Below are 26,976 nucleotides of genomic sequence, written 5' to 3'. Positions count from 1 at the left end.
AGGTTATGGAGGATGAGCAAGAAGGTTGTTGCAGGAAATTTTCCACTTTGTATTAAGATAAGCCCCCTTGTAGCTGTGATGGCAGAGTGCTTTTGCATGTGTGAATTTGGGAAACGTTCATGATCTTTTTGTCCTCTTTAGCGCCTCGTGTATTGACACGTACTTCAGCAGGGAGAGTGGTGCGAACAAGGCTGCAAATTACTACACAACCACGATCTCTGACGTTGCTGCATCTTCAACTGACAGGAGGTAAATTCTGCATTTTAGCCAGGTTGATAATTTGACATGGCTTTTTCTATTATTCTGAAGTGAGTTGCTTCATTTCCATATGGCATTCTGTCTAGCGGTCTGAAATAGAAATTGGTTAATTCCTCCAGTATGTGCAGGCATTTTAGCCAGTAACCAGGAGATATGCAGATATCCACCTTAACTCACTGATGCTCATAATGTAACCCAGGTATTGCAGGAAATCCATTCCACTTGTGACTCTTGATAGAACTACGGCTTCCCTTTGGAGTCCGGAGACACTATTTGCTGCCTAATTGAAATATTGCTAGACCCAGGAATCGATTCTGTTCCCATTCCCTGTCTTTTTTTCATCCCAGGAAGTGAAGGCATGCTATTAGGAAAAGTAAAGATTTATTATACAACAACATTTTATACCGCAACCTCAGTGTAGTAAAATGCCCCCAGTCATACCTGGACCAAACCACCTTATGCTTGGCATAATGCCAAAATCAATGCAAAGTCAAAAACGCTGTGGTCTAGACCAACTTCATAGTATACCTTGGGGTTTCTGATTTCACCTCTAACAGTTGCGTTGGTTAGGGAAATGGGAGCAAGAGCTAGGAGGGATTTGAAAATGAGGATGAGAATTTTAAAATTGACACATTGCTCGACTAGGAGCCAATGGAAATTTAAAAAAAAGAGTAGTATGAGGAGGCCAGCGGTTATGTGACTGGACTGGTGATCCAGAGGTCTGGATGAATCTCTGGAGATGTGAGGTCAAATCCCATGACAGTTGGAGAATTTGACACTAATAAAATCTGGAATTAAAAAGCTAGTCTCTAATGGTGACCATAAAACTTCACAACATTTTGAATAAAGAAATTCCTGCTCATCTCAGTCCTAAATAGCCAACACTTAATCCAGAGGTGATCCCTCAGTCTAGACACTACGACCAGGTGCTGTCTATATTATATGAATTTCAATGAGCTTACCTTCTATTCTTCTCAAGTACAGAGAATATAGTTCATTCGTTGCAATTTCTCCTCATAGAATAGCCTTTTCATTCCAGGAATGAGTCTACTGAACCCTTGTTACACCCACTCTAAGCAACCCAATTATTCTTCCTTGGGTAAGGAGACCAGACTATACACACTGCTCCAGGAGTGATCCCACCAAAACCCTATCTAATTGCAGCAAGATTTCCTTAATTTTTGTTTGCATGCAAACCTCATTGCCAGAAAGGCTAACCTACTATTTGCCTTCCTAATTATTTTCTGTATGTGCATGTTAATGTTGTGATTTGTGTACAGGTACACTCAAATTCCTATACCAACAGTCACTAAGCACTCATTTTGGGGAAAAAAAATTGTGCTTTCTATTTTCTCTTACAAAATGGATAATTTCACACTTTGTCACACTGCACTCCATCTGCCACCTTCTTACTCCTTCACTTAATTGGTCTATACCCTGTTGCTGCCTCTACTTACTCTTCACAACTTACTTTTACCTTAAGTCATTGATTTTGTTGCAAGTAGTTGAGGGCCTAGACCAATCATTGTGATACACCACTAAGTGCAACTTGTCACCCAGAAAATGATCCATCTATTCCTACTCTGATTTCTGTCCATTGACCAATCCTCTGTATATGATGATATTACTCTTAATTCCGTGAGACCTATTTGTGTTTAACAGCCTCTGTGTGGCACTTTATTAAATACCTTCTGGTAGTCTAAATGAATCATGAATATTGAATATCCTTTGTCCAGTCTGTTAGTTGCACTTTCAACAACTGTAATTGATTCAACACTTTCTTTTTCATAAAACAATATTGACATTATTGTGATTTTGCAAATGCCCTGTTTACAACATCCTTAATAATAGATTCTAGTATTTTCCTTTACACTGATGTCAGACTAACTAGCCTTTAATTCCTTGTTTTCTTTCTCTTTTCCTTGAAAAGTGAGGATATATTTGTTACATTCAAATCCAGGAATCATTAAATCCCCACAATTTCCTGTATGCTTTTTTCTCCCACTGTGAAGACAGACACTAAATATTTGTTTAGCGTTTTGGCCACACCCTTATTTCATATTATAATTTCTCCTGTATCTGCTTGGAAGGGACCCGCATGTAGTTTAACACAACAAAAACATAAAATGCTTGAAAAACCCAGGCAGGTCTGACAGCATCTGTGGAGAGAGAAAATGGGGTTAAAGTCTTGAGTCCATATGCTTCTTCTTCATAGCTCATATTAATTTAAAAGCTCTCTTGCTTTTATTATTGTACTTTAATGAATCTCTTTTTATATAATTTTAAAAGCTCTTGCTAGTTTAATTTCATTCTATTTTCTTCCTTTCCGTCAGTTTCTTGGTCATCATTTACTGATTTTTATAATTCTTCCAGCCCTCAAGGTTTATTACCATTTTTGGCAGCACTACAAGCCTCGTGGTTTTAATCTAGTACTGTATTTCTTGCTTAGCTATAGCTGTGGCCACTTTTCCAGTGGGATTTTCATTACTCAAGGGAATGTGTATTTCTTGAGAATTATGAATCATTTATTTAAATGTTTTCCATTATCTATCAACTGTGATATTTTTTGGTCTGATTACCCAATCTGCCGCAGCCAACACTTCCCTCAGACTTAACAATTGGCTTTGGTTAAATTTGAAATCTAAGTTTTGAATTTAAGCACATTATTATCAAACCTGACATGAAATTCTGTCATATTATGATCTTCCTTAGAGGATTCATTACTAAATAACCCTGACTTTTTACATAATACTAGATCTATAGTAGCCTGGCACACAACTTAGAATATACTGAGCTGTGAGGAGAATAGTGATAGATTTCAAGAAGACATGGGCATGCTCGTGATATGGATAGACATGAGTTCAGAGGAGATTTGCTAAGGGTGTTTAAAATCATGCGAGCTCTGGCGAAGTAGAAGACATAAAACGTCCTGGTTTGCAGAAGGATGGAGAAGCAGAGGGGGGTAGATTGAAAGTGAATGGTAAAAGAACCGAAGTTAATATGAGGAAAAGCTTTTTTTATGCAGTGAGTTTTCAGGAACTGCAATAAGATGCCTGAGTGTGTGGTGGAGCAGGTTCAACTGTGGCTTTCAAAAACATCTAATTATTTTTGCAGAGCTTTGGGGAAAGAGCAGAGCGAAGCAGGACGAACTAAGTTGCTGCTGCAGAGATCGCAAGCAATGGTCCACAGTTCAAATGACCTATTTTCTGTGTTCTGTGATTCTGCTCCCCAGCTCGCTTCTTGACATTTTGCTCTAATGTAGGTCAGTGAACAAGGGGAGGATGTGCAAGAGGCTGGAGTTGAGAGTAGCACACATATTTTGGAGGTTCTAGGGTTAGACGAGTTTAGAGATGGAAAAGCTGAGACCATGGAGGGGATTTCAAAACAAGGATGAAATTTTTAAAATCAAGACGTTGCTTAACCAAGAGCCACTATCAGGGTAGGGGTGACGGTGAATAGGACTAGGTGCAAGTTAGGATAGAGGCAGCAGAATTTTGGAATGATGAAGTTTATGGAGGGTAGAAGTTGAGATGCTGCCTCAGAGTGTATTAGGATAGTCAATTTTAAGGTAAGGAAAAGAGTTTCAGAAGCAGATAAGCTGTGATGCAAGTGGAAGTAGAGCAAAATAAAGCATAAGTTAGCATAAGTGAACCCTTGTCCAATTCGTGTTTCCTAATTCCATCACTTATTGCACCCTTGTTCCCTACCTGTCCCTATGATTGTTCTGAAATTAAACAGCAGGGGGCACCATTTGTGCTCTTACTAAATGGAAGTGGAGTCACATTGAAAGGGCTTCAACCTGATGCCAGCTGGTCTGTGACCAGCATTTGAATTGGAGATACTTGGTTAACATCTTTAAAAACTGTTGTTTTTTGAATCTGCATAAGTTTCTGGCATTCTTCAATTGATTGACAATAGACCTGTTAAACAGAGATCTTCTCTTTGCTCTCTTTGAACACGGAGAAACGGTCTGACGAAGTCTCAGTGGTAGTCAGTAGTTGACTGTGTCCGAAGATTGAAACTTTGTTGTTATCCTGAATGTGGAGAATTTTTTTTCTGCTCAGAGTAGCTCCCAGTTAGAAGCAATCACAGAAGATGATTTGGGCTGTTATAATTTTAAAGTGGCATGGACAGAGAAACAAACAGAAAAAATATCTGAGGTTCCTAATAGGGTAAAATAAAATTGATTGAGAGGAGGCTTGTGTTGAGCACCAATATCTGCATTGACCAGATGGGCCAAAGGGCCCATTTATCTGCTGTATATTCTATGCAGACCTGCTTAGCTGGCTACAGTGCTGAAACATGCACATCAACTGACAAACCTTGAAAAAGCTGGCAAACAACTTCAAAAAATTAAACAGCTTAAAAAAACTTGCAGCCTGAACAGGAGCCAACGATTTGAGACAACCACTTCAAGTTCGAACAGCTTCATTACAATAGATTTCAGAACTTGTATTAGTTTTGGGACCACATTCTGCAATTGTTTTCTCTGAAAACTGAAAATCTCACGTACGATGTGGCAATTTAAGAGCAAAAAAAGCTGGAGACAAAATGTAAAATTTTGCAAATGGTGAACATGTACATTTTTGTCTGGGAGTCAGCAAGCTTACTGTATGACTTATTAAAAGAGTATCAGCTTGCCTCTTCTGCAAATGTGTGCAGGTTACTGGGAATTCGGAAACATTTCAGCCACTATGTGGCTGGTGTTAGCTCTGCCCAAATTGCTGACTGCTGGTATAAAACATAGGAAGTTGACAACTACACCAGATTTTCAGCATGGGTTACAAAAAACTCAACTGTAGGGGAATGGAAATGTTATAGAGAAATTTGGTTTCATGGTTTGATCTGAGTGAAGTAAAATGTAGTATTATGGTATTGTTCTGTGAAACTGAAGCCTGCAATAAACAAGTTTTCATTTCTGCAGATCAGGCAGCAATAAAATCTTTACTGGTGCCTGCCGCTGGAATTTCCCTCCATGTGATGAGTTTTTTTTCCGCCTCTGATGAATATTAATGCCAATATAGTTACGAAATATAAACCTCCTGATCATTCTGCTAAAGTTCAGTGGGAGGTCCTGAAGGCCTTGTCCATATGAAATACTTTTCGGTGAAATGTGAACTTGGCAGGGAGAAAAACAAAGCAGTATATTATTTAAATAGAGAAATATTGCAGAACTCGGGTACAGAGAGATCTGGGTTTCCTGGTACATGAATCACACATCAATTTCAAGTTTATTTATTAGTGTTACAAGTAGGCTTATATTAACACTGCAATGAAGTTACTGTGAAAATTCCTTGATCGCAACATTCTGGCACCCTCACACTGAGGGCGAATTTAGCATGGCCAGTGCATCTAACCAGATCATCTTTCGGACTGTGAGCACCAAGAGGAAACCCATGCAGACATGAGGGGAATGTGCAGACTCCGCACAAACTGACTAGGACAAGAATCAAATCCGGGTCCCTAGCACCTTGAGGCAGCAGTGCTAACCTCTGTGCCACCGTGCCACCCTAGTAGATGTAGCATGTGATCAGGAAGGCAAATGGAATGTTGGTATTTATTACAAGGGAACGGAATATTAAAGCAGGAAAGTTTTGCTGCTGTACAGGACGTTGGTGAGACTACATCAGGAGAACTATGTACAGCTTTGTCTCCTTACTTAAAGGACATAATTGCATTTGAAGAAGTTCAGAGAAGACTCTCTTGACTTCTTCCTGATGAAGGGGTTATCTCATGAGAAAAGGTTGGATAGGTTTGGGCCAGTATCATTGGAGTTTAAAATAAATGGAAGATGATCTTATAGAATCATCCTGAGGGAAGTTGACTGGATGGATGCTGAAAGGATGTTTCCCCTGTGCGAGAGACTAGACATGATGTGAATATGCCGGTGTTGGACTGGGATAAACACAGTAAAAAGTCTGACAACACCAGGTTTCAGTCCAACCGATTTATTTGATAGTAAGTTCACTAGCTTTTGGGTTAGCCCCTTTGTCAGGTGAATGGAGAGTTCTGGCCTCAGACAGAGCATATAAAGCACAGACAGTTTACAGATTACTGATTAGAATGCGAATCTTTACACCTAACCTGCTGTTCAAGTCTTAAACAATGTGTGTGGAAGGAGCACTGATCACAGGTTAAAGAGATGTGTATTGTCTCCAGACAGCACAGTGAGTGAGGTTTTGCAAACCCAGGCAAGTCACGGGGGTTACAGATAGTGCGACATGAACTCAAGATCCCTGTTTAGACCATCCTCATGTGTGCAGAACTTGGCTATCAGTCTCTGCTCAGCGACTCTGCGCTGTCATGTGTCGTGAAGGCCACCTTGGAGAATGCTTACAAGAAGGTCAGAGGCTGATTGCCCACGACCACTGAAGTGATAGCCAACAGGAAGGGAACAGTCTTGCCTGGTGATTGTTGAGTGATGTTCGTTCATCCGTTGTCGTAGCGTCTGCATGGTCTCCCCAATGTACCATGCTTCGGGACATCCTTTCCTGCAACGTATCAGGTAGACAATGTTGGCTGAGTTGCAAGAGTATTTACTCTGTACCTGGTGGATAGTATTCTCACGCGTGATGATGGCATCCATGTCGATGATCCGGCATGTCTTGCAGAGGTTGCTGTGGCAGGGTTGTGTGGTATTGTGGTCACTGTTCTCCTGAAGGCTGGGTAGTTTGCTGCGAACAATGGTCTGTTTGAGGTTGCGTGGTTGTCTGAAGGCAAGAAGTGGGGGTGTGGGGATGGCCCTGGCGAGATGTTCGTCTTCATCAATGATATGTTGAAGACTCCGGAGAAGATGTCGTAGCTTCTCCGCTCCAGGTTAGGTGTAAAGATTCACATTCTAATCAGTAATCTGTAAACTGTCTGTGCTTTATATGCTCTGTCTGAGGCAAGAACTCTCCATTCACCTGACGAAGGGGCTAACACGAAAGCTAGTGAATTTACTATCAAATAAATCGGTTGGACTGAAACCTGGTGTTGTCAGACTTTTTACTGAGAGACTAGAATCAGTTGACATTGTATAAAAATAAGTCTCTCATTTAAGATAGACGAGGAGAATTTTGTTCACTGGGGATTGTTGGTTTACAGAATTCTCTTCCCCAGAGAGCAGTGCAGGCTAGGTCATTGAATATTTTTAAGGTTGAGTTCGATTGATTTTTCGATTGCCAGCGTAGTCAAATGGTCCAGTTAGTAAACCGGGAAGTAGAGTTGAGGCTACAATCAGACCAGCCATGATCTAATCAACTGGCAGAGCAGGCTTGAGGGACCAAATCGCCGCCTCCTCCTTGTTCATGTGTCTTTGGCAGGTTAGTGGCTGCGGTGGCTCAGTTGGTGACACTCTCATCTGTCAGAAGGTTGTGGGTTCAGGTTCCACTTCAAAGATTTGTGCTCAAAAATCTAGTTCTTTGTCCTAGTGCAGTACAGAGAACACCTTTGTTATTGGAGGCTCCATCTTTCAGATTAGGCATTAAATCAATGTTGATGCTCTGCTGTTGATGCATGCGACCCCATGACAGTATTTCAGAGAACAGTTGGGAGATTAGCACGTGTCCTAGCCAATATTTATCTCGCAAAAACAGATCACCTGGTCATTATTACTGACCAATGAGCTAAATATTTACCTGTAATTTACCCCCTTTGTACTTCAGTCTATGCTGATTTGTGATGCCACTTTTGAGCGTTCATCTCTATTTGTCTGACATCCACCATTTGACACCAAAAAGACAGCCAGACCTTTGGAGAATGAGACCTTACAGTTAGGTGGTGTACAACAAGAAGATGAAGAAAAGAATACCTCGGAGAGAGTTCCCTCTTGCGTATGGAACAGGATTATTCTATTTAGCAATTGAGACTGAAACAGAAGATGGTTTTTATCTATCTAGTCCAGTCATGCTGCAGTCAATTGTTTTTCCAACAGACATTATGTAATTCAGCATGATCAAAAATTCAGACTTGCATTTTCAAAGACTCATAGAATCCCTACAGCGCTGAAGGAGGCCATTTGGCTCGTTGAGTCTGCACTAACGACCATCCCATCCATGCCCTATCCCTGTAACCCCACGTATTTACCCTACTAATCCCCTTGACTTTAAGGGATAACTTAACATGGCCAATCAACCTAACCCACACATCTTTGGACTATGGGAGGAAATCAGAGCACCCGGAGGAAACCCACGCAGACGTGGGGAGAACGTGCAAACTATACACAGACCAAGGCCTGAATTGAACCCAGTCCCTGATGCTGTGAGGCAACAGTGCTAACCACTGTGCTACCATGCCACCCATGTTGGTCTATGTAGCTTCCTGCACCCTAGCTTGTCATAATCCACTTGACCATCAGGACGGATATGCGAAAACTGATGAAGTATTCTGACTATCTGCTCGTTCTTCTGTATCCTCTATATCCAAATTCTCCTCCAATTCAATTTTCAAGTTTGCTGAAAACAGCACTGTAGTGGGTTGGATCTCAAACAACGATGAGACAGAATACAGGAAAAAGATAGGGAACTCTAGAGAACTGGAGCGGCAACAAGGTCTCTCCCACAATGTCAACAGAACAGGAAGTGTAAAGGAGAACATGCCCCTGTCTATATCAATGGGGATGAAGTAGAAAGAGTTGAGAGCTTCAAGTTTTTAGGTGTCAAGATCACCAGCAACCTGTCCTGGTCCCCCCATGCCAACGCTATAGTTAAGAAAGCCCACCAATGCCTCTACTTTCTCAGAAGACTAAAGAAATTTGGTTTGTCAGCTATGACTCTCACCAGCCTTTACAGATGCACCATAGAAAGCATTCTTTCTGGTTGTATCACAGCTTAGTGTGGCTCCTGCTCTGTCCAAGACTGCAAGGAACTACAAAAGGTTGTGAATGTAGCCCAATCCATCATGCAAACCAGCCTCCCATCCATTGACGCTGTCTACACTTCCCGCTGCCTTGGCAAAGCAGCCAGCCCAACTAAGGATTCCATGCACCCTGAAAATTCTCTTTCACCTTATTCTGTCACAAAAAAAATACAAAAGTCTGAGGTCACATACCAACCGACTCAAGAACAGCTTCTTCTCTGTTGCTGTCATACTTTTGAATGGGCTTACCTTGCATTAAGTTGATCTTTCTCTACACCCTAACTACGACTGTAACACTATACTCTGCACTCTCTCGTTTCCTTTTCTATGAACGGTACGTTTTGTCCATATAGCATGCAAGAAACAATACTTTTCAGTGTATGTTAATACATGTGACAGTGGTGGATAGAGGAGAGCCGGTGGATGTGGTCTTTCTAGATTTTCAGAAGGCGTTTGACAAAGTACCTCACAAGAGGTTATTGCAGAAGGTCGAGGGACATGGAGTTGGGGGTAGGGTGTTAGCGTGGATAGAGGATTGGTTGTCAAATAGGAGGCAGAGAGTGGGGGTCAACGGGTGCTATTCGGATTGGCGGATGGTGACCAGTGGAGTGCCCCAGGGGTCGGTGCTGGGGCCTCAGCTTTTTACCATTTATATAGATGATCTGGAGGAGAGAACCAAGTGTAGGGTGTCGAAATTTGCTGATGACACCAAGATTGGGGGAACGGCAAATTGTGCGGAGGGTGTGGAGAGTCTGCAGAAGGATCTAGATAGGCTGGGCGAATGGGCCAGGAAATGGCAAATGGAGTTTAATGTTGGCAAGTGTGAGGTGGTCCACTTTGGTAGGAATAATGGTAGGAAGGATTATTACTTACGTGGCGAAAAACTGCAGCAGGCGACGGTGCAGAGGGACCTCGGGGTCCTTGTGCATGAGTCTCAAAAACCCAGCTTGCAGGTGCAGCAGGTGGTCAGGAAGGCGAATGGGATGCTGGCCTTCATAGCGAGGGGGATTGAATATAAAAGTAGGGAGGTCTTGCTGCAGCTGTATAGGGCATTGGTGAGGCCGCAGCTGGAGTACTGTGTGCAGTTTTGGGCGCCGCACCTGCGCAAAGATATTTTGGCCTTGGAGGGAGTGCAGAGGAGGTTTACTAGGCTCATACCGGGGTTGAGCTATGAGGAGAGGCTGAATAAACTAGGCTTGTACTCGTTAGAGTTTAGAAGAATGAGGGGAGATCTCATTGAGACGTATAAGATGATGAATGGGATGGATAGGATAGAGGTGGAGAGACTCTTCCCGCTCAAAAAAGACAGTAGGACTAGGGGGCACAGCCTCAAGATAAAGGGGGGGCGGTTTAGAACGGAGTTGAGGAGGAACTTCTTCACTCAAAGGGCGGTGAATCTCTGGAATTCTCTGCCCGTTGAAGTGGTGGAGGCTGCCTCACTAAATATTTTTAAGACGCGGGTTGATGGGTTTTTGATAAGAGAGGGGATTAAGGGTTATGGGGAGAGGGCGGGAAAGTGGAACTGAGCCACGACAGATCAGCCATGATCTTATTGAATGGCGGGGCAGGCTCGAAGGGCTAGATGGCCTACTCCTGCTCCTATTTCTTATGTTAAATCAAAATCAAATCATGCTTACTTCAGAGTTACTACTGATTGTTTCTTGTGAATGTTGTCGATTCCACATGGTTTTCCGTCACATGACCGATTGTTGATTGGCTAGATGTTGATAAGGGTACAAGTGTTGAATTAAGACATTGTATTTAATAATTGGGAAGTGGTCTAGTAAAATTTGTGATATATTTCAGCTGGTTTGGGCATGAATTGCAGGGGAAGGTGACTGTATGGAATGTGGGCTTTGCAGCTTGAGCAAATGTGGGTGAGTTGGGGAGCAGAATTAGACAAGTTGGTTTGGATTTTCAATTTCTTTCCACTTACACAAGGCAACAGAACTCAGATAACAGGATTGCATACAATGAGTGAAGATAAAAAGGTTTGGAATTTGTTCTCATTTGCTGAGCTGAAATTTCTTCTATAGATTTGCTCTGAAATGCAGTTAAGCATCCAGTCCAATCATGCTGAGTAGCCTGAAAGCTTATCTGCAGGAGGAACAACCTATAGGTGTTGACACATACGGTACCCAGGGACCTCTTTTTGAAAGTGACTTTTCAGCTTCCAAATGAAGAGCATTATTGAAGATTATTGCCTCTAATGCATTGCATTAGAAATAAAGAGTCATGAGGTTAACCTGTATATAGAGGTCTGATCTAACGACAAATTAACAGAAGTCTGTGCTTGGGATCCCCCTTGGTTTTGGGAGGTTCTATTTAGGGGCTCAGACTCTAAATGATGAATATCTATTGTTTTGGAAATGAGAAGGACCCGAATGAAGACCATCGTGTTAGTTCAAATTCCTGCAATGCAGCTTTCAGAGAGGAATGGACTTTTTAGCAACTTTCTTTCGAAGATTATGCCAAGTGTCCCACTGGAATGTCATGAATTTATTTTTATAGAAATTATAATTTTCTTGAATAATTGCTAAATACCATGGATGCCGGAAATTTGAAGTAAATACAAAGTGCTGATTTGAAGCTGCAAACCTGACAACATCTGTGGAATCATAGAATCCCTACAGCGCAGAAGGAGGCCATTTGGCCCATTGAGTCTGCACCAACTCTTGGAAAAAACATCTTTCCCAGATCCACCCCCCAACATACACATCTTTAGACACCAAGGAGCAACTTAGCGTGGTTAATCCACCTAACCTGTATGTCTTTGGGCTGTGGGGGGGGGAACTGAAGCACACGAGGGAAACCATGTAGCCACAGGGAGAACATGCAAACTTCACATAGACAGTCACCTAAAGGGTGGAATCATACCCAAGTCCCGGTTGCTGTGAGGCAATAGTGCTAACCGTGCTGCCCACAGAGAGAGAAACAAAGATAATGGCTGGAATTCTCCCATTCCGCCTGCCAGTGGAATTTTAGTGGGCAGGTTGCGGAGAATGTGAAACACCATTGACAGCCGGATGGCTTTTAGACCAGTGCAGCCAGAGAATTCTGCCCAACGTGTCAAGTCCAACATGACTTCTTTAGAATGATTTTTTCTGAAAGTATTGTGAAGGATTTATTCACAAATATATTTAAAATTAGTGACTGGGTGGCTGGGACCCAAAGAATGGACAGTCTTCCTGAATGTTTGGAGCAGTACCCTGGGATCTCCTGTTGAAAGTGACTCTATCACCCTAAACTCTTTTTGATATAATAATGGTTTATTCAGATAAAAAATAAACTGATATGAATTGGCACGGAGGATGGTTATTTAACCTGGTTACAGCATGATGCTATCAATACCAGGACTGCAAGCTGGACACCCTGTGAAAGTCAAAATATTGCCTAAAATAGGTAAATGGAGATGGTTCCATTGAACATTTCTGAAAGCACCTTTTCTTTTCTGAAGGTCACATTATGGGAAAGATGACACCACATTGTCTACACAATGTAAAGCTGCTGGATGGGTTAATGCAAATTTGAATAGTTGCACATTCTTGGACAAGACGCAATAAAAAACCAGTTGTTCTCATTGGTTAGGTATTCAGGAAATTACTGATTCAGTATGCGCTGTAAATGGCTTGTTTAACCTGTTGCTGCTTCAGTGGTGATTTCAATTGGCTGTATTGATATGTGCATGTAACTTGGGAGGATATTAGTGAGTGCATCTAAGGGCAGGGCTAATTTGTTGTGAGATAATCAAGGAACACGGAACTATCAGGAGCCGCTTTTATTTAACCTTACTGGCACAACATAGCTTTGGTGTAGCAGCAGCCTCTATTCTGAACAATACTCTGGGGGACTGAATGGAATTTGTACTATTGATCTGCCACAGAGTGAATTCTCGAAGATCAGTGCCGGCTGATAAAACGTAGAATTGTAAGTATCGTAGTAGTCAGTTATACATGAAGGAATATGAAATACCTTGAAATTCCTAATGTACAGGGAACAACATAAAACTCTTGTAGCAAATATATACAGAGAAGGAAGCAATAGTTAAAATACTATATTTCCAAACAAGCAGAAAGGGGTTTTGTAAAATTATAATTACAAATCAAACAGGAAAGGGTGTAAGTACTTTTAATGTTTCTATCTGTATTTTGGTAATTTTTAAATAATATTATTGTGAATAGACAGGAAACGATCTAAGACTAATTACAAATCCCAGTACACAGGAAGGAATATATAACTGTTATAATTACAGTAATGTGGAAGCCAAATGACTCAAAAATTTTCTTTTATAATGGCATTGGAATGATAAGTGGTTGGACAGTTACATGGAATTAAAATAGTATCCGTGATGGTATTTGGAAATACTTGGACAGAACTGTTTGTTTTTTTTATGGTATGATGCAGATTTATCATGATCATTGTGCATTTTATTTACTTTTATCATTCTCCATCTTTAGGCACATTTAAACAAAGTTAAACAGATTGCGTGTGAGTGAGTGAGAGTTTGCAATTGTCCTGTTCGATTTGCCATTCGTGTTGAATTACTTTTGCTGCAACAAGCAGACCGTTGCCTTGTGTAACAAAGCTGGTCGGGGTTGGGTCATGGACAGAGTGCATGTGGTGACAGATTGATTATTGATGGGAGTGTAGATAAGGGTCAATCATTGCATGTACTCGTTTTTACATTTCAGTGTTGTAACTACAGTAGGTAATCTCAACCTGAATTTAAAAGTAGCAACAAAAGAAGGCTATGGTTTCCAGTCCCTTTGACATAACTTTCATGTTGTTTATGTTTGTGGGTGGGAGGCAAGGTGGTCTATATTTGAACTCTCAGGGAGTGAATGCTTATCACTTTAATGACAGCATGTGGACTGGTTCTTGGTTGATAGTGCGCAAGGGGTTAATGTGCAAGGAGATTGTTGAGTTTGTTGGCACTGTTTACATTATTTGCTGCTCATTATTCTATACGCCAGAAATGCCATGTAAATCGCCTAAGGGTGGTTGCTTATAGTGTATTTTTAAGGGTATGGAATTCATTTATTGAAATTACTCTTCATACCAGAAGAAAACCACAGAAGGGAGAGAAAAACAACACCAAGGGAATGGTATGCAAATTTCAGCAGTTATTGAATATATTTGGCTGGAGCCAAGCACAACTCCATATTTGGGAAAACAAAAAAAATTGTGTGCTTTGCCTTGAGCAATGATCTAAAGAATCTAAAGCAGCTACTTGCCACTGATTCTTTTCCTCGTTTTGTTCTGCCTTGCAGCAACTCACCTCAAAGGACGGTCTCGAAAGAAAAAGAAATTGACGAGCAGAAAGAGCAACGAGAGCCCATCGCGGGAGAACCGGCGGCCCAGCCAGTCGGATGTCAAGGAAGAAAAGGTGTGTGGTCGTTTGTCGCAGTGAGAATTGGTTTTGGAGAATTTTTTCCCTCTGGTGGGGCTCGCTCAGTAATATTTTGTCTCATTTGCTTGATAAGATTTTGACACCGCAAGCTGGCAGTCTCTGGTGGTAGAGGCATCACTATTTGTTTGTGGTGAAACTGTTCAGTTGGCACCTGCTCATCCTTAACTCAACAGTTTTTCTTTGGCGCTGCCTGATTTCATGTCCATTATTTTTGACATTCTGCCACATTTTAAATGGCTACAAAATGGGGCTGGCTTGGTATCTTGATGAGGACAGAATCCAGTCAACTAAATGAAGAAATATTTAATTTATACAGTACCTTTTACAACTTGTGTTAGAAAGTATTTTACACCAGTTAAAGTAGAATCACTGTTGGAATATAGGAAATACCGCAGTCGACTTACACACAGCAAAACCCACATGCAATATGATAATGGTTGAGTAATCTGTTTTATTAATGTTGAAGGAGAGATAATTATTGACTACAACACCAGGAAGAATTCGACTACTCCTCTTCGAAACATGTCATGGGACCTTTGTGGCTATCAGAGAGGATATTGGTTTAATATCTCCTTGAAAAATTCCATCTGTGATATCTTCAACTAAGGTCCCAGGATACATCAATAAGTAGAGAGCTTTGTTTACTACTCCTGAGTACTAGATGTTCTGTATGAGTTCTTCTGCAGCACAACAGGATGAAACCCAATCTCATCACTTAGCTTCTATTTGCCTTTCTTGTTTAATCAGGTCACTTCTTCGTCAGAAAATCCAATGATAAACTCCTTTCCCAGAAGTTTAGGATTTTGGGTTATGGGGTTATCTCAAAAATGCAAGCTTCCTGCAAAATACCAGGTTCATTTCATAGTTCAGAGATAACGGCATTCTATTACTGTATGCTTGCCAAACTTGAGTTATCAGGTCTGCTGCAGAGTGTTAATTTGGTCTTTCAGCAGGTATGTCACCTTGACCCTAAGGGATCTAACTTTTATTCCCTTTGACCTCTTCCACACAAGCCCAAGGAGATTACTTGACTGGTCATTTGCTATACTGTTAAGTAATGCTGATACCTGCTAAAATACATTTCTCTTTTAACATGGAATGTATTAGTGGTCAGCCTGTGGCCCATTCTGGATATCTTCTGGAAGAGTGGTTTTGCTATTTGCTATACTGAATGAATGCTTGTGTATAAATAGGCTGTTTTTGGAATCTGAGACTTAGTTTCAGCAACACAATGTCTTGGTTTTTGTGGTGGGCCAGCTTTGTACGTCAATTTAATGGTTAAGAGCTCCTTTTTGTAGGGGAAACCAGTTTAACTAGTGTTGTTCTTGTCTATGGTAACACACTCATAGATCAGGATATCATGAGTTTAAACCCACTCCAATGGTCATTCCAGTGCAGTATTGTGTGAGTATTGCATTGTCAGAGGTGCCATCATTTGGATGATTCATTAATCTCTTGCACTGTCTGCATACCCAGTGGATTTAAAGGATCTCTTTGAAGGACAGGCTACAGGCAAGTTCCCCTGATGTATTAACCTAGATTTATAGCTCACCAAAGCAATGATTGCCTATATAACAATGGTGACTTTGTTTAAAATGAAAGTGTACCAGTCCTGAGCATGTAGCTGTAAAATAGATGCAGATTCTTTCTTGCTCCATAATTCTGGAATACTTTAACAGCAACTTACATTCAAATCTTAAAATAGCAGAGCGTCTTATGGAGGCTCAAAGTTAGTATTAGATCTAAGTAGTAATATAGTGGCCAAACGTGCTGTCAAAGAGATAGGTAGTAGTGGGAAATAACAAATTAGAATTTTAGGAAGAGAATCCTAGAGTTTAGAAGCAAAGTGGCTGAAAACATTATCATCAATGACAGGGGAGGGAGGCTGTTATTAGATCAGCTTTGGAAGAACAGCTAATAGGCAGGTAGAGGGGTGGTTCAATGGTTTATCAATGTGGAGTGAAGCCAGCAAGTTGTATTGGAGAACTTGAATTTGGATGTGACAAAGGCATGAGAGAATTTCAGCAGCAGTGAGGTGGGGTAAAAACAGAGATGAATGATATTTCAGAGGTGCAGAGAGGAGCGGGCAGAGGAAACCTCATTGGACTGGTCTGAGGGGGTGGGGAAGTGACATGATTAAGGTGTTTAAAATTATGAGGGGTATGGACAGGGTGAATATAAAAGCAGCTATTCCCCTTGTTTCAGGGGTCAGTCACAAGGGGACATAGTTTCAGGGTAAGGAGCAGGAGATTCAGAAGGGACTTGAGAAAAAATGTTTTCACTCAAAGACTGGTGGGAATCTGGAATGTACTGCCTGGGAAGGTGGTGGAGGCCGGAAACCTTACAACCTTTGAAAAGTATTTGGATAAGCCCTTGAAACGTCATAACGTTCAAGGATATGGGGCAAATGTTGGAAAATGGAATTAATGAGTCTTTAGTGGTAGTTATTGTTGGTGCAAACTCAATAAGCCAAAGCACCTTTTCTGCAGTGTATGATGCTGTGACTGTATGGTCTATCTTGAGTCTGGCCACAGGCCCAAGTTTTGATTGTCCTGGGGGTCAGTTGGCCTGATTGCATATCCATGGCCAGGAGAGGGAACATGCTGTGTCGGCCAGCACTCCGAAGGCTTTCCGTTATTAGTGGGGCAGGGGTGTCGGCGCTGGAATGCAGCAGCACCCAGAAACGTCATTTTATTTGAATTCTTCAGTTAACTATAAAGTTCGGTTTGTTTTTGTTTTAGTAGGTTAACAGTGTCCCTTTCAAATGGGCATTTAATTGTTAATGGGTGCTTTAAGCAAATATTTTGGAGGTGCAAGTTAATAGTCTTGAAGAGGAGGTTGCAGTGTTGGACGTTCTTGTCTCAGGCTGAGACTTGCTATATTTTACATAAGGAGCCTGACATTTTCATGTCATTATCTACTTGAAGTATGAAAAATACACAGGTGTACATTTCTAGACTTTGTCTTTCCGAGTTTAATTTGTGTCCAGAGAGAGCATTTAGGGTTTGATGGCAGGAAGATGAAGTCCATAGCTGCTGGCCATGAATTGAGGTCGTCTAAAAGAGGCATCCTATATAGTATTAAAGCTTGGTGACAATGCTGCCATTTCTATCTTCCACCACTGTGTGTAACTTGGAAAAGGGGGGAATCTTCACACGCTCACTGTCTGACAACATGGTAGCCTAGAACTTAGTGTGATATCTTAATAACAAATGTAGGTTAATAGAGTAAAAGCCAAAATCATGGATGCTGGAAACCTGAAATAAAAACAAAGTACTGGGAATACATAGCATCTGTGGAGAGAGAAAAACAGAGCTAAATGTCTCAGTCAAATATAACTTCCTCTGAATTGGAAGGGTTTCTGTAGATTATTAGAGGTTACCTAGTCCAATCTAGGATAAATTCATCCTCTGTTGAATTAGATTTGCTCTTATTTACCTGTGAATACCAGATATTCTGCAGCAAGCAACTTGCCACCTGAATCCCCAAAACAAGCCAAAAACCAAGTTTGTGATGGGATATTCTCCACTCGTTGGAATTATGGTTCTCGAGGCAACACTCAAGGAGTTTGACACTCCCCAGACCACCAGTGCACTATGGCTACAGTGTTGTACCATCTACAAGATGCATTGCAGCAGCTCACAAAGGAGGTTGAATGTCTCATTAAGAGGAAAAAGGAAGCATATGTAAGGATGAAAAAACAAGATTCAGCTGGGTCGCTTGAGTGGTACAAGGTAGCTAGGAGTGAGTTAAAGAAAGGGCTTAGGAGAGCTAGGAGGGGGCATGAGAAATCCTTGCTGGGTCAGATAAATGAAAACCCCAAGGCTTTTTACTCTTTTGTGAGAAATAAAAGAATGACCAGGGTGAAGTTAGGGCCAGTCAAGGATAATAGTGGGAACTTGTGCATGGAGTCAGAAGAGATAGGTGAGGCATTGAATGAATACTTTTCTTCAATGTTCACTAAGGAGAGGGGGCATGTTTTTGAGGATGAATGCTGATAGAATAGAGGAGGTAGATGTTCTGAGGGAAGATGTATTAGCAATTTTGAAAAACCTGAGGGTGGATAAGTCCCGTGGGCCAGATGGGATACATCCTAGGATGCTTTGGGAGGCAAGCGATGAGATTGTGGAGACTTTAGCTTTGATCTTTGGGTCCTCACTGTCCATGGGGATAGTGCCAGAGGACTGGAGAGTGGCAAATGTTGTTCCTCTCTTCAAGAAAGGAAATAGGAATGACCCTGGTAATTATAGGCCAGCTAGTCTTACTTCAGTGGTCAGTAAGTTAATGGAAAGGGTCCTGAGAGATAGGATTTATGACCACTTGGAAAGATGCAGTTTAACCCAGGATAGTCAGCAAGGTTTCGTGAGGGGTAAGTCCTTCCTCACAAGTTTGATTGAATTCTTTGAGCAGGTATCTAAGTGTGTGGATGAAGGTAGAGCAGATGATGTCGTATACATGGATTTTAGTATGGCGTTTGATAAGGTTCCCCATGGTAGGCTGATGAAGAAAGTAAGGAGGTGTGGGATAGAAGGAAATTTGACCAATTGGATAAGTAACTGGCTGTCTCATAGAAGACAATGGATGGTGGTGGAGGGAAAATTTTCAGACTGGAGGCCAGTTACCAGCGGTGCACTACAGGGGTCAGTGCTGGGTCATCTGCTTTTTGTGATAATTATCAATGACTTGGAAGAGGGGGCTGAAGGATGGGTTAGTAAATTTGCTGACGACACCAAGATTGGTGGAGCAGTGGATGAGTGGAGGGCTCTTGCAGGCTGCAAAGAGACATTGATAGGATGCAGAGCTGGGCTGAAAAGTGGCAGATGGAGTTTAACCCTGATAAGCATGAGGTCATTTTGGTAGGACAAACTTGAATGTGGATTACAGGGCCAACGGCAGTGTTCTGAGGAATGTGGAGGAACAAAGAGATCTTGGGGTTCATATCCACAGATCTCTGAAGGTTGCCACTCAAGTGGATAGAGCCGTGAACAAGGCTTATAGTGTGTTAGCATTTATTAACAGGAGGTTTGAGTTTAAGAGCTGTGGGGTTATGCTGCAACTGTACCGGACGTTGGTGAGACCACATTTGGAATATTGTGTTCAGTTTTCCCTCCACCACCTCACTATAAGAAGGATGTGGAAGTGTTGGAGAGAGTGCAGAGGAGATTTACCAAGATGCTGCCTGGTTTGGAGGGTAGGTCTTATGAGGAAAGGTTGAGGGAGTTGGGGCTTTTCTCTTTGATGAGAGGCGACTTAATAGAGGTTTATAAGATAATGAGAGGGATTGATAGAGTAGAGGTACAGAGACTATTTCCTCGGGTGGATGTAGCTGTTACTAGGGGGCACAACTATAAGGTTCATGGTGGGAGATACAGGAGGGATGTCCGAGGTAGGTTCTTCACTCAAAGAGTGGTTGGGGTGTGGAATAGACTGCCTGCTGTGATAGTGGAGTCGGACACTTTAGGAACTTTCAAGCGGTTATTGGATAGGTACATGGACCACAGCAGAATGATAGCTTGATCTTGGGATTGGACATAGCTCGGCACAACATTGAGGGCTGAATGGCCTGTACTATGCTGTAATGTTCTATGTTCTAGTTAGCTCACCAACTCTTCTTTGACAGCCCCTTCCAAACCTGTGACTTCTAGTACCTAGGCACATGGAAATACCACCATCTGCACTTCCCCTTCCAACTCCCACATCATCACCATTTATGTCACCATTTCTTTCTTGTCGCTGGGACAAAATCCAGGAACTCCCCATTTAGCAGCACATTGGAGTCCACATGGATTGCAGTGATTAGGAAAGACAGTTCACTTCCACTCCCCTGAGGACAGTTGGAGATGAGCAACAAATGCTGGTCTTGTGTGGAATATCCACATCCTATCCACAAATTTTAAACAAAAAGGAAGTGAAAATAAGCTAGTTGAAAACTTGAAGCCAGTTAAGGAAGAGAGTGAACCAGAGATTTGAAAAAGTGAGGTTGAGCGACATAGTGGCTGTGAAACATTTCTGTGTGTTACAAAGGCAAGTACCCTCGCAACCTCTGCAGTTAATGTGAAAGTTGGAGCAAGACTGGACTTGACAATGACGGCTCCTGCAGTCACAAAATCTGGAATTTTCTAGCCCTTCACGTTGGCAGGATCTTCTGGTCTCACTGATGTGAACAGAGATTTCAGTGATCCATCAGGCCTGTCACAGGGAAATATGCAGCCAGGCAGGGGGCTAGAAAATTGTTAAATGTTGCATTGTGCAAGCCGCTAACAAGATATTGCACCTTGTAGGCATAATAGTAGGAGAAATATAAAATTAAATTCTACAATTTACATTTCCTGTTTTTCCACATTGCTTGGGTAAATGTTCTTCTTTTGGCTTTGTAGGAAAATAAATGAGTTACTGCCTACAAAACAGGTCTGTCTTTATTCCAAAACTTTGTTGGACAGGTTTGCAGACCTGATTTTTATAAGTGCGTAAATCTGATTTGGTTTGGCTTGTATTTGCTTCTTTCCCTCTTGTGATGTGGAGAATCTCAGCAACCCCTTTTCCCTATCAGGGCATCCTCCCACTCCACTCTTGGTGAATCTTACATTGCAGACTGTGCCACTTCTGTAAGTTTGCTGCGCCAATGACCTTTTATCTGTTTTATTCAGTTTGAGCAATGGAAGATTGAGGTGGGAAGCACAATGTTAACAATAATGTTTCCTGCAATGTTTAAATCAATCAAATGCACCACCATGTGCCCAGTTATTCAAAATTGAGATCCAAGGGCACCGTCCAAATTTCCATTTTGAACTGAACAGCAGAAAATAATGGTATCCTTAATACTGGCTGTAGTTCAAATCAGACCACAAGGCTGAGCTCCTGCTCATGACTTACAAGCAAAAACTGAAGCAGGAGAATGCGTCAAAATTGTGCAATGTTAGTCTGAGGAATCGGATGATTTCCTACAGTGCTGCTCAGAGTCAGTGGACTGGTCAGTATTTAAAGATTCTGCAACCAGCCTGAAAGAAAATGCCACTGCAGTAACTGACTTCATCAGTAAGTGTGCAGAAAACTGTGTGCCAAAGAAACAAATCTACTTGTTTCCCAACTGGAAACCATGGATGAACAGGGATGTCCACTGTTTGCTGAAACCTAGGTCTAAGGCATTTAAGTCAGATGGCCCGGATCTATACAAGAAAGCCAGATATGATCTAAGAGGTTCCATCAAAGATGCCAGAACACAGTACTGGACCAAGCTACAGCCCCAGGTTAGCCTCACAGACCCCTGCCAACTATGGCAAGGTGTGCAAGACAAAAACAGGTTACAAGATGAAGGCATGTAAATTCACTGGCACCAACACACCCCTCCCTGATGAGCTCAATGAATTCTCTGCCCATTTTGAGCAAAAGATTAGCGAGAGCACACCCTCCACCTCTGAAGCCTCGGATGAACTTGTATTTGAAGTCACCATCGCAGATGTCAGAGCAACCTTCTCAAAAGTCAACTCACGAAAAGCGACTGGCCCGGATGGGGTACCTGGACGAGAACTCAGATCCTGTGCAGACCAGCTGACAGGGATATTCACACATATCTTCAACCTCTCTTTACAACACTCTGCTTCAAAAAGAGGACCATTATCTCAGTACCCAAAGGAAGCCAAACAGCGTACCTTAATGACTATTGTCCAGTGGCTCTGACATCCATCATTATGAAATGTTTTGAAAGGTTAGTCATGGCACAAATCAATTCCAGCCTCCCAGACTGCCTGGATCCACTACAGTTCGCCTACTGCCTCAACAGGTCCACAGCAGACCCCATCTCCCTGGTCTTGCACTCAACCCAGGAACACCTAGATAACAAGGACGCCTATGTCAGGCTCCTATTTATTAACTACAGCTCAGCCTTCAACACCATTATTCCTATGAAACTCATCTCCACACTCTGTGGCAAGAGTCCAAACTCTCGGTCCTCCCTCTGCAATTGGCACCTGAACTTCCTAACCCACAGACCACAATCAGTAAGAATAGGCAACAACATTTCCTCCACAATCATCCTCAACACCGGTGCCCCACAAGGCTGTGTCCTCAGCCCACTACTATACTCCTTATACACCTATGACTGTGGCCAAATTCCCCTCCAACTCAATTTTCAAGTTTGCTGATGATACCACCTTAGTGAGTCAGATCTCAACCAATGACGAGACAGAGTACAGGAATGAGATAGAGAGTCTGGTTAACTGGTGCAACGACAATAATCTCTCCCTCAGTGTAACAAAACAAAGGAGGTAATCATCAATTTCAGGAAGCGTAGTGGATAATATGCCCCTGTCTACATCAATGGGGACAAAGTAGAAACAGTTGAGAGCTTCAAGATTTTGTGTGTCCACATCACCAATAATTTGCCCTGGTATCCCCATGCCAATACTATAGTTAGGAAAAGCCACCAATGCCTCTACTTTCTTAGAAGACTAAGGAAATTTGGTATGTCCGCTATGACTCTCAACAACCTTTATAGATGCACCGTAGAAAACATTCTTTCTGGTTGTATCACAGCTTGGTATTGCTCCTGCTCTGTCCAAGCCCACAAGAAACTACAATGGGTCATGAATGAAGCCCAATCCGTCATGCAAACCAGCCTCCCATCCATTGACTCCGTCTATACTTCCGGCTGCCTCGGCAAAGCAGCCAGCATAATTAAGGATTCTTCTTCCATCGGGAAAAAGATACAAAAGTTTGAAACCACGTACTGACTCGAGCAGCTTCTTCCCTGTTACCATCAGATTTTTGAATGGACTTACCTCGCACCTAGTTGATCTTCCTTCGGTATGACTGTAGCACTGCATTCTGCACTCTCTCCTTTCCTTCTCTATGAGCAGCATGCCTTGTTTGTATAGCTTGCACTAAACAATACATTTCATTGTATACTAATACATGTAACAATAATAAATCAAATCAAAATTTCATGTGTTGACATGCAATTGACTGACTGACTGAACAGTGGCTCCATAAGCAGTTAAGATTTTGTTTTGCACATCCCTTCAGCTCCTGCCTGTCAACCCTGTGGCAGACTGACTTTTATAAATATTGTGATCAGTTCCAGTTACACAGTAAGTGTTACAATATGTAATCTGTCATACATTGTCAAACCCTGACGAGCTCTATGCAGAATTGGTATTTTTTCTTCATTGTTTTCTCAACAGAGGCCAGCTAGATAAACTAAATGCAGTTAACTAATAGCAGTAGAAAGACCATAGAGTTATAGTTATAGGTTTGTATGGACCTCTCCACTTGCCAGATGGTAGATTGTCTACCCATTTTACACCATTGTTCCTTAGTGGATTGCCTTGTTGTCAGATGGTGATATACTCCGGACTCTCATCCCTCATTTGTTACTATAGCATTCTTGTTGCAAGATGATTCTGTCTTTTTTTTAATTCTTGAATTTCAATGCGAGATATTTTTCCTTCCAGAACAAAGTTGAATCAGAAAGTATGGCAGCTGGAAGTGCACAAGTGAATCAACTAGCCAATTCCAATGACCTTCTTTCTGCAGAGCAACACTTTCTGAAGGCTTTGCATAACTTCATGTGTGATCGCAACACTCCCATTGCCAGAATACCTCACCTGGGCTTCAAGAAAAGTAAGAAAGGCTTTGCTTTCAGGCTAATGTAGTTTGGTAGATGTATTAAGAAATGGGTTGACTGAGATCCAACTTAATTAATGGCAAATATTTTGTGTTTGATGTAGCATTCCACTATTTGATTTTATCTGTCACACTGACGTCTTGCTCTTACACAGCCTGATGTCACCCTTGACCCAAAGGATGACCAGCTACTCTGGTCCTTAACACAAAAATATGCTTTGTAGAAAAATAAATGGCTTCATGCTTGTAAAACAGGTCATCAGTGTGGCTTGGCACTAATCCACCCATTGAATTTTATTGCTTTCTGTCCAGGGAAATGTTTGACCTCCTAAAGAGTAAAATGAATTCGGCATGATGCACATCATGGAACAAATATAGTTAATTTGCAGCGTGTTTTAACGTGTGGGTGTTCTGCTTCTCTCACTTCATCCAAGAGTGAAGTAATTTTCCAGGTGATCACTGCAATGATTATGTTGGCATTCGCTCAGCTGTAAGCTGTGGTAATGTTTAAAATTAATAGTACAAGTGAATGCCAGTGTTCAGGGCAGAGCAAAACATGATTCTGTAAGCCTGGCTGGTTACCATAACAACTGCTCATGTAGTCAGTACATGTTGCATTCACTGATACTTCACTGATTCTAAACAATGCTGGTAAAGGAAATAGATCAGTGTGTTACAGTAATCGGCTAGACACGTTTCACACCGCAGTAGGCTGGGAGAGACAGAGACTGGTGCTTTAAGACATGCTACGTTTAAAGTGTAGGTGAATGAAAAGACTGAGAAGGAATATTGCATACAATGGTGTGAGCCACTGGATGTTGTATCATGATAGAAGAATTGCGCTACTTGTGGCTGATTTGCAACATTATAAGGTGCAGGCATTCAGCCAGAAATGATTGAAAAAATGATTGTTTTTAAAAAACTGCATGCATTAGTTTTTTGTCATGCAGTGAGTACACGAGCCATTAAATACTGGAGCTAGATACCATGAGCTTTCTCCAAACTGAGAGGTTGTCCATTTCTAGCGTTTTTTTGGCATTTATTGACAATTTAGCTATTACAAGGCAACCACTTCATCTCCCAGTTCCTTTATTCAGAGAAGCATCATGTGATCCTAAACGATGCCTGGTAAAACTACAAATAGGGTGATCTAGACAGCAGTGGGTTGTATAATAAAAAGAGGAAGTGGATCATTGCTGTCAGCAAAACTAAGGAAATGTCAGATTGTCTGCCTGTTTGTAGTGAGTTTTTCGAATTAGATTTTGGTGTATGACGACCTGCATGATATTGGATTGGATATATATGCTCTCTCACCCTTCCAGCTTGGAGTCAAACTTTGGTTAGAGTTGCCTGCTGAGGTTTTAGAAGTGGCATTGGATATTCTTATTTTATGGGGGTAAGATGCTCTTTTGGAGATTCAGTGCAGATTTGATGGGCTGAACAGCCTCCTTTTGCGCTGTGGGAATTCTGTGGTTATATAATATGCCAATCATAAACTTGTGTTCCAGTCTCCCAAGAAAAAGATTAATTAACACATTAATGAGATACTACCAGATAGAAATTGTTTTAACATACTTTATCTGAACATATCACTAATCAGCTAGAACACAATTTTGGTCTATATTTGTAAAAATGAAAATAAACCATAACATATTAGTTGGCTATTTAATATTTCCTACCAACTTGAGTAAAATCTAATCTTGTCAATGCACAGAGAATATGTGTTCTGCTGTCCTCTCTATGGGCAGGAAATGAAGGCTTGACCTCTCATCTCTCTAGGACTAAGAGCTGCTACTTAAACTGACAGCTGCACCTTAAATGGAAGTGACTGGCAACCAAAAGTTGCTGTTTTCACAATGTACAGGGCTGTTCCAACACATTGAACCTAATTAATTCACTCTAAAGAGTCCCATTCTTCAATCACAAAATGGGTGACATTCTACAAACCAAGCTCTCTGGCTTTAGCATACATCAGAAGCTTTTTTTAAAGTTTATTTATTAGTTACAAGTAAGGCTTACATTAACACTGCAATGAAGTTAATGTGAAATTCCCCTAGTCACCACAGTCTGGTGTCTGTTCAAGTCAATGCACATCTTTCAGAATGTGGGAGGAAACTGGAACACCCGGAGGAAACGCATGCAGACACAAGGAGAACGTGCAAACTCCACACAGACAGTGGCCCAAGCCGGGAATCAAACCCAGATCCCTGGCGCTGTGAAGCAGCAGTCTTGACCACTATGCTACAGTGTCACCCCATCTCTAGTGCTCCTTGATGCAGAGGTTTTGTTTAAACCTTCTTGTACAGAGTAATAATTAGTGATCTAGCCTAGCTGGTTCTTTTCTACCTTACCTATCGGCACTGAGACAAAGTGGGTGATTTTTACTTTGGATGCATCCAGAAAACTGGCTGTCCACTAAATTCAGTTAAAAGGAAAATCAGAGAACATGTATAATGAACAGGAATTTTGCTACTATCAAATTTCTGCCTGCACTTAAAGTAAAAATTATTCAAAATGCAACTCCCCTATTACTGTGGCTGAGACCAACTATATCACACACAGGCAAGGCATTGAATATAGGATTTTTCTTATCTGTATGGATAATATATAGATTTTTGCAAGTGTAGTGGTGGACATTGTAAAGGGGGCAGTGAACACACTACAGGAACCTGTAAGAACTAAACTTGTAGGTATGGAAATAGGACACTATTTGTTTCCTGTGTCTTGAGTACTGTAAGATTCTTCAGTCATTTGCCTAGCCTATTACCTTTGACCTAATGCATGTTTGTTTAGATTAATAGTTAACCCTATTGTAACCTTTGGACCACTGAAAGCAAATGGTTTGGTGT

The 26,976-nt window shown here is 41.6% G+C and overlaps 1 protein-coding gene across 1 annotated transcript in view; it reads left to right on the top strand.

Moving 5' to 3' along the window:
- LOC145351923 (uncharacterized) overlaps positions 1-26,976 on the top strand; it is a 92,454-nt gene that overhangs the window by 34,816 nt on the left and 30,662 nt on the right. Inside the window, exons 5-7 of the mRNA XM_080201714.1 lie at positions 142-249; positions 14,367-14,482; positions 23,956-24,124. Coding sequence (XP_080057840.1) covers positions 142-249; positions 14,367-14,482; positions 23,956-24,124 — 393 coding nt within the window. The remainder of the gene's footprint in view (positions 1-141; positions 250-14,366; positions 14,483-23,955; positions 24,125-26,976) is intronic.

The sequence above is a fragment of the Carcharhinus amblyrhynchos genome, chromosome 13, assembly GCF_965287045.1.
Source record: "Carcharhinus amblyrhynchos chromosome 13, sCarAmb.v2.hapA, whole genome shotgun sequence".
In the NCBI taxonomy this organism is placed as follows: domain Eukaryota; kingdom Metazoa; phylum Chordata; class Chondrichthyes; order Carcharhiniformes; family Carcharhinidae; genus Carcharhinus; species Carcharhinus amblyrhynchos.
This window is presented reverse-complemented; position numbering and strand designations above follow the sequence as displayed.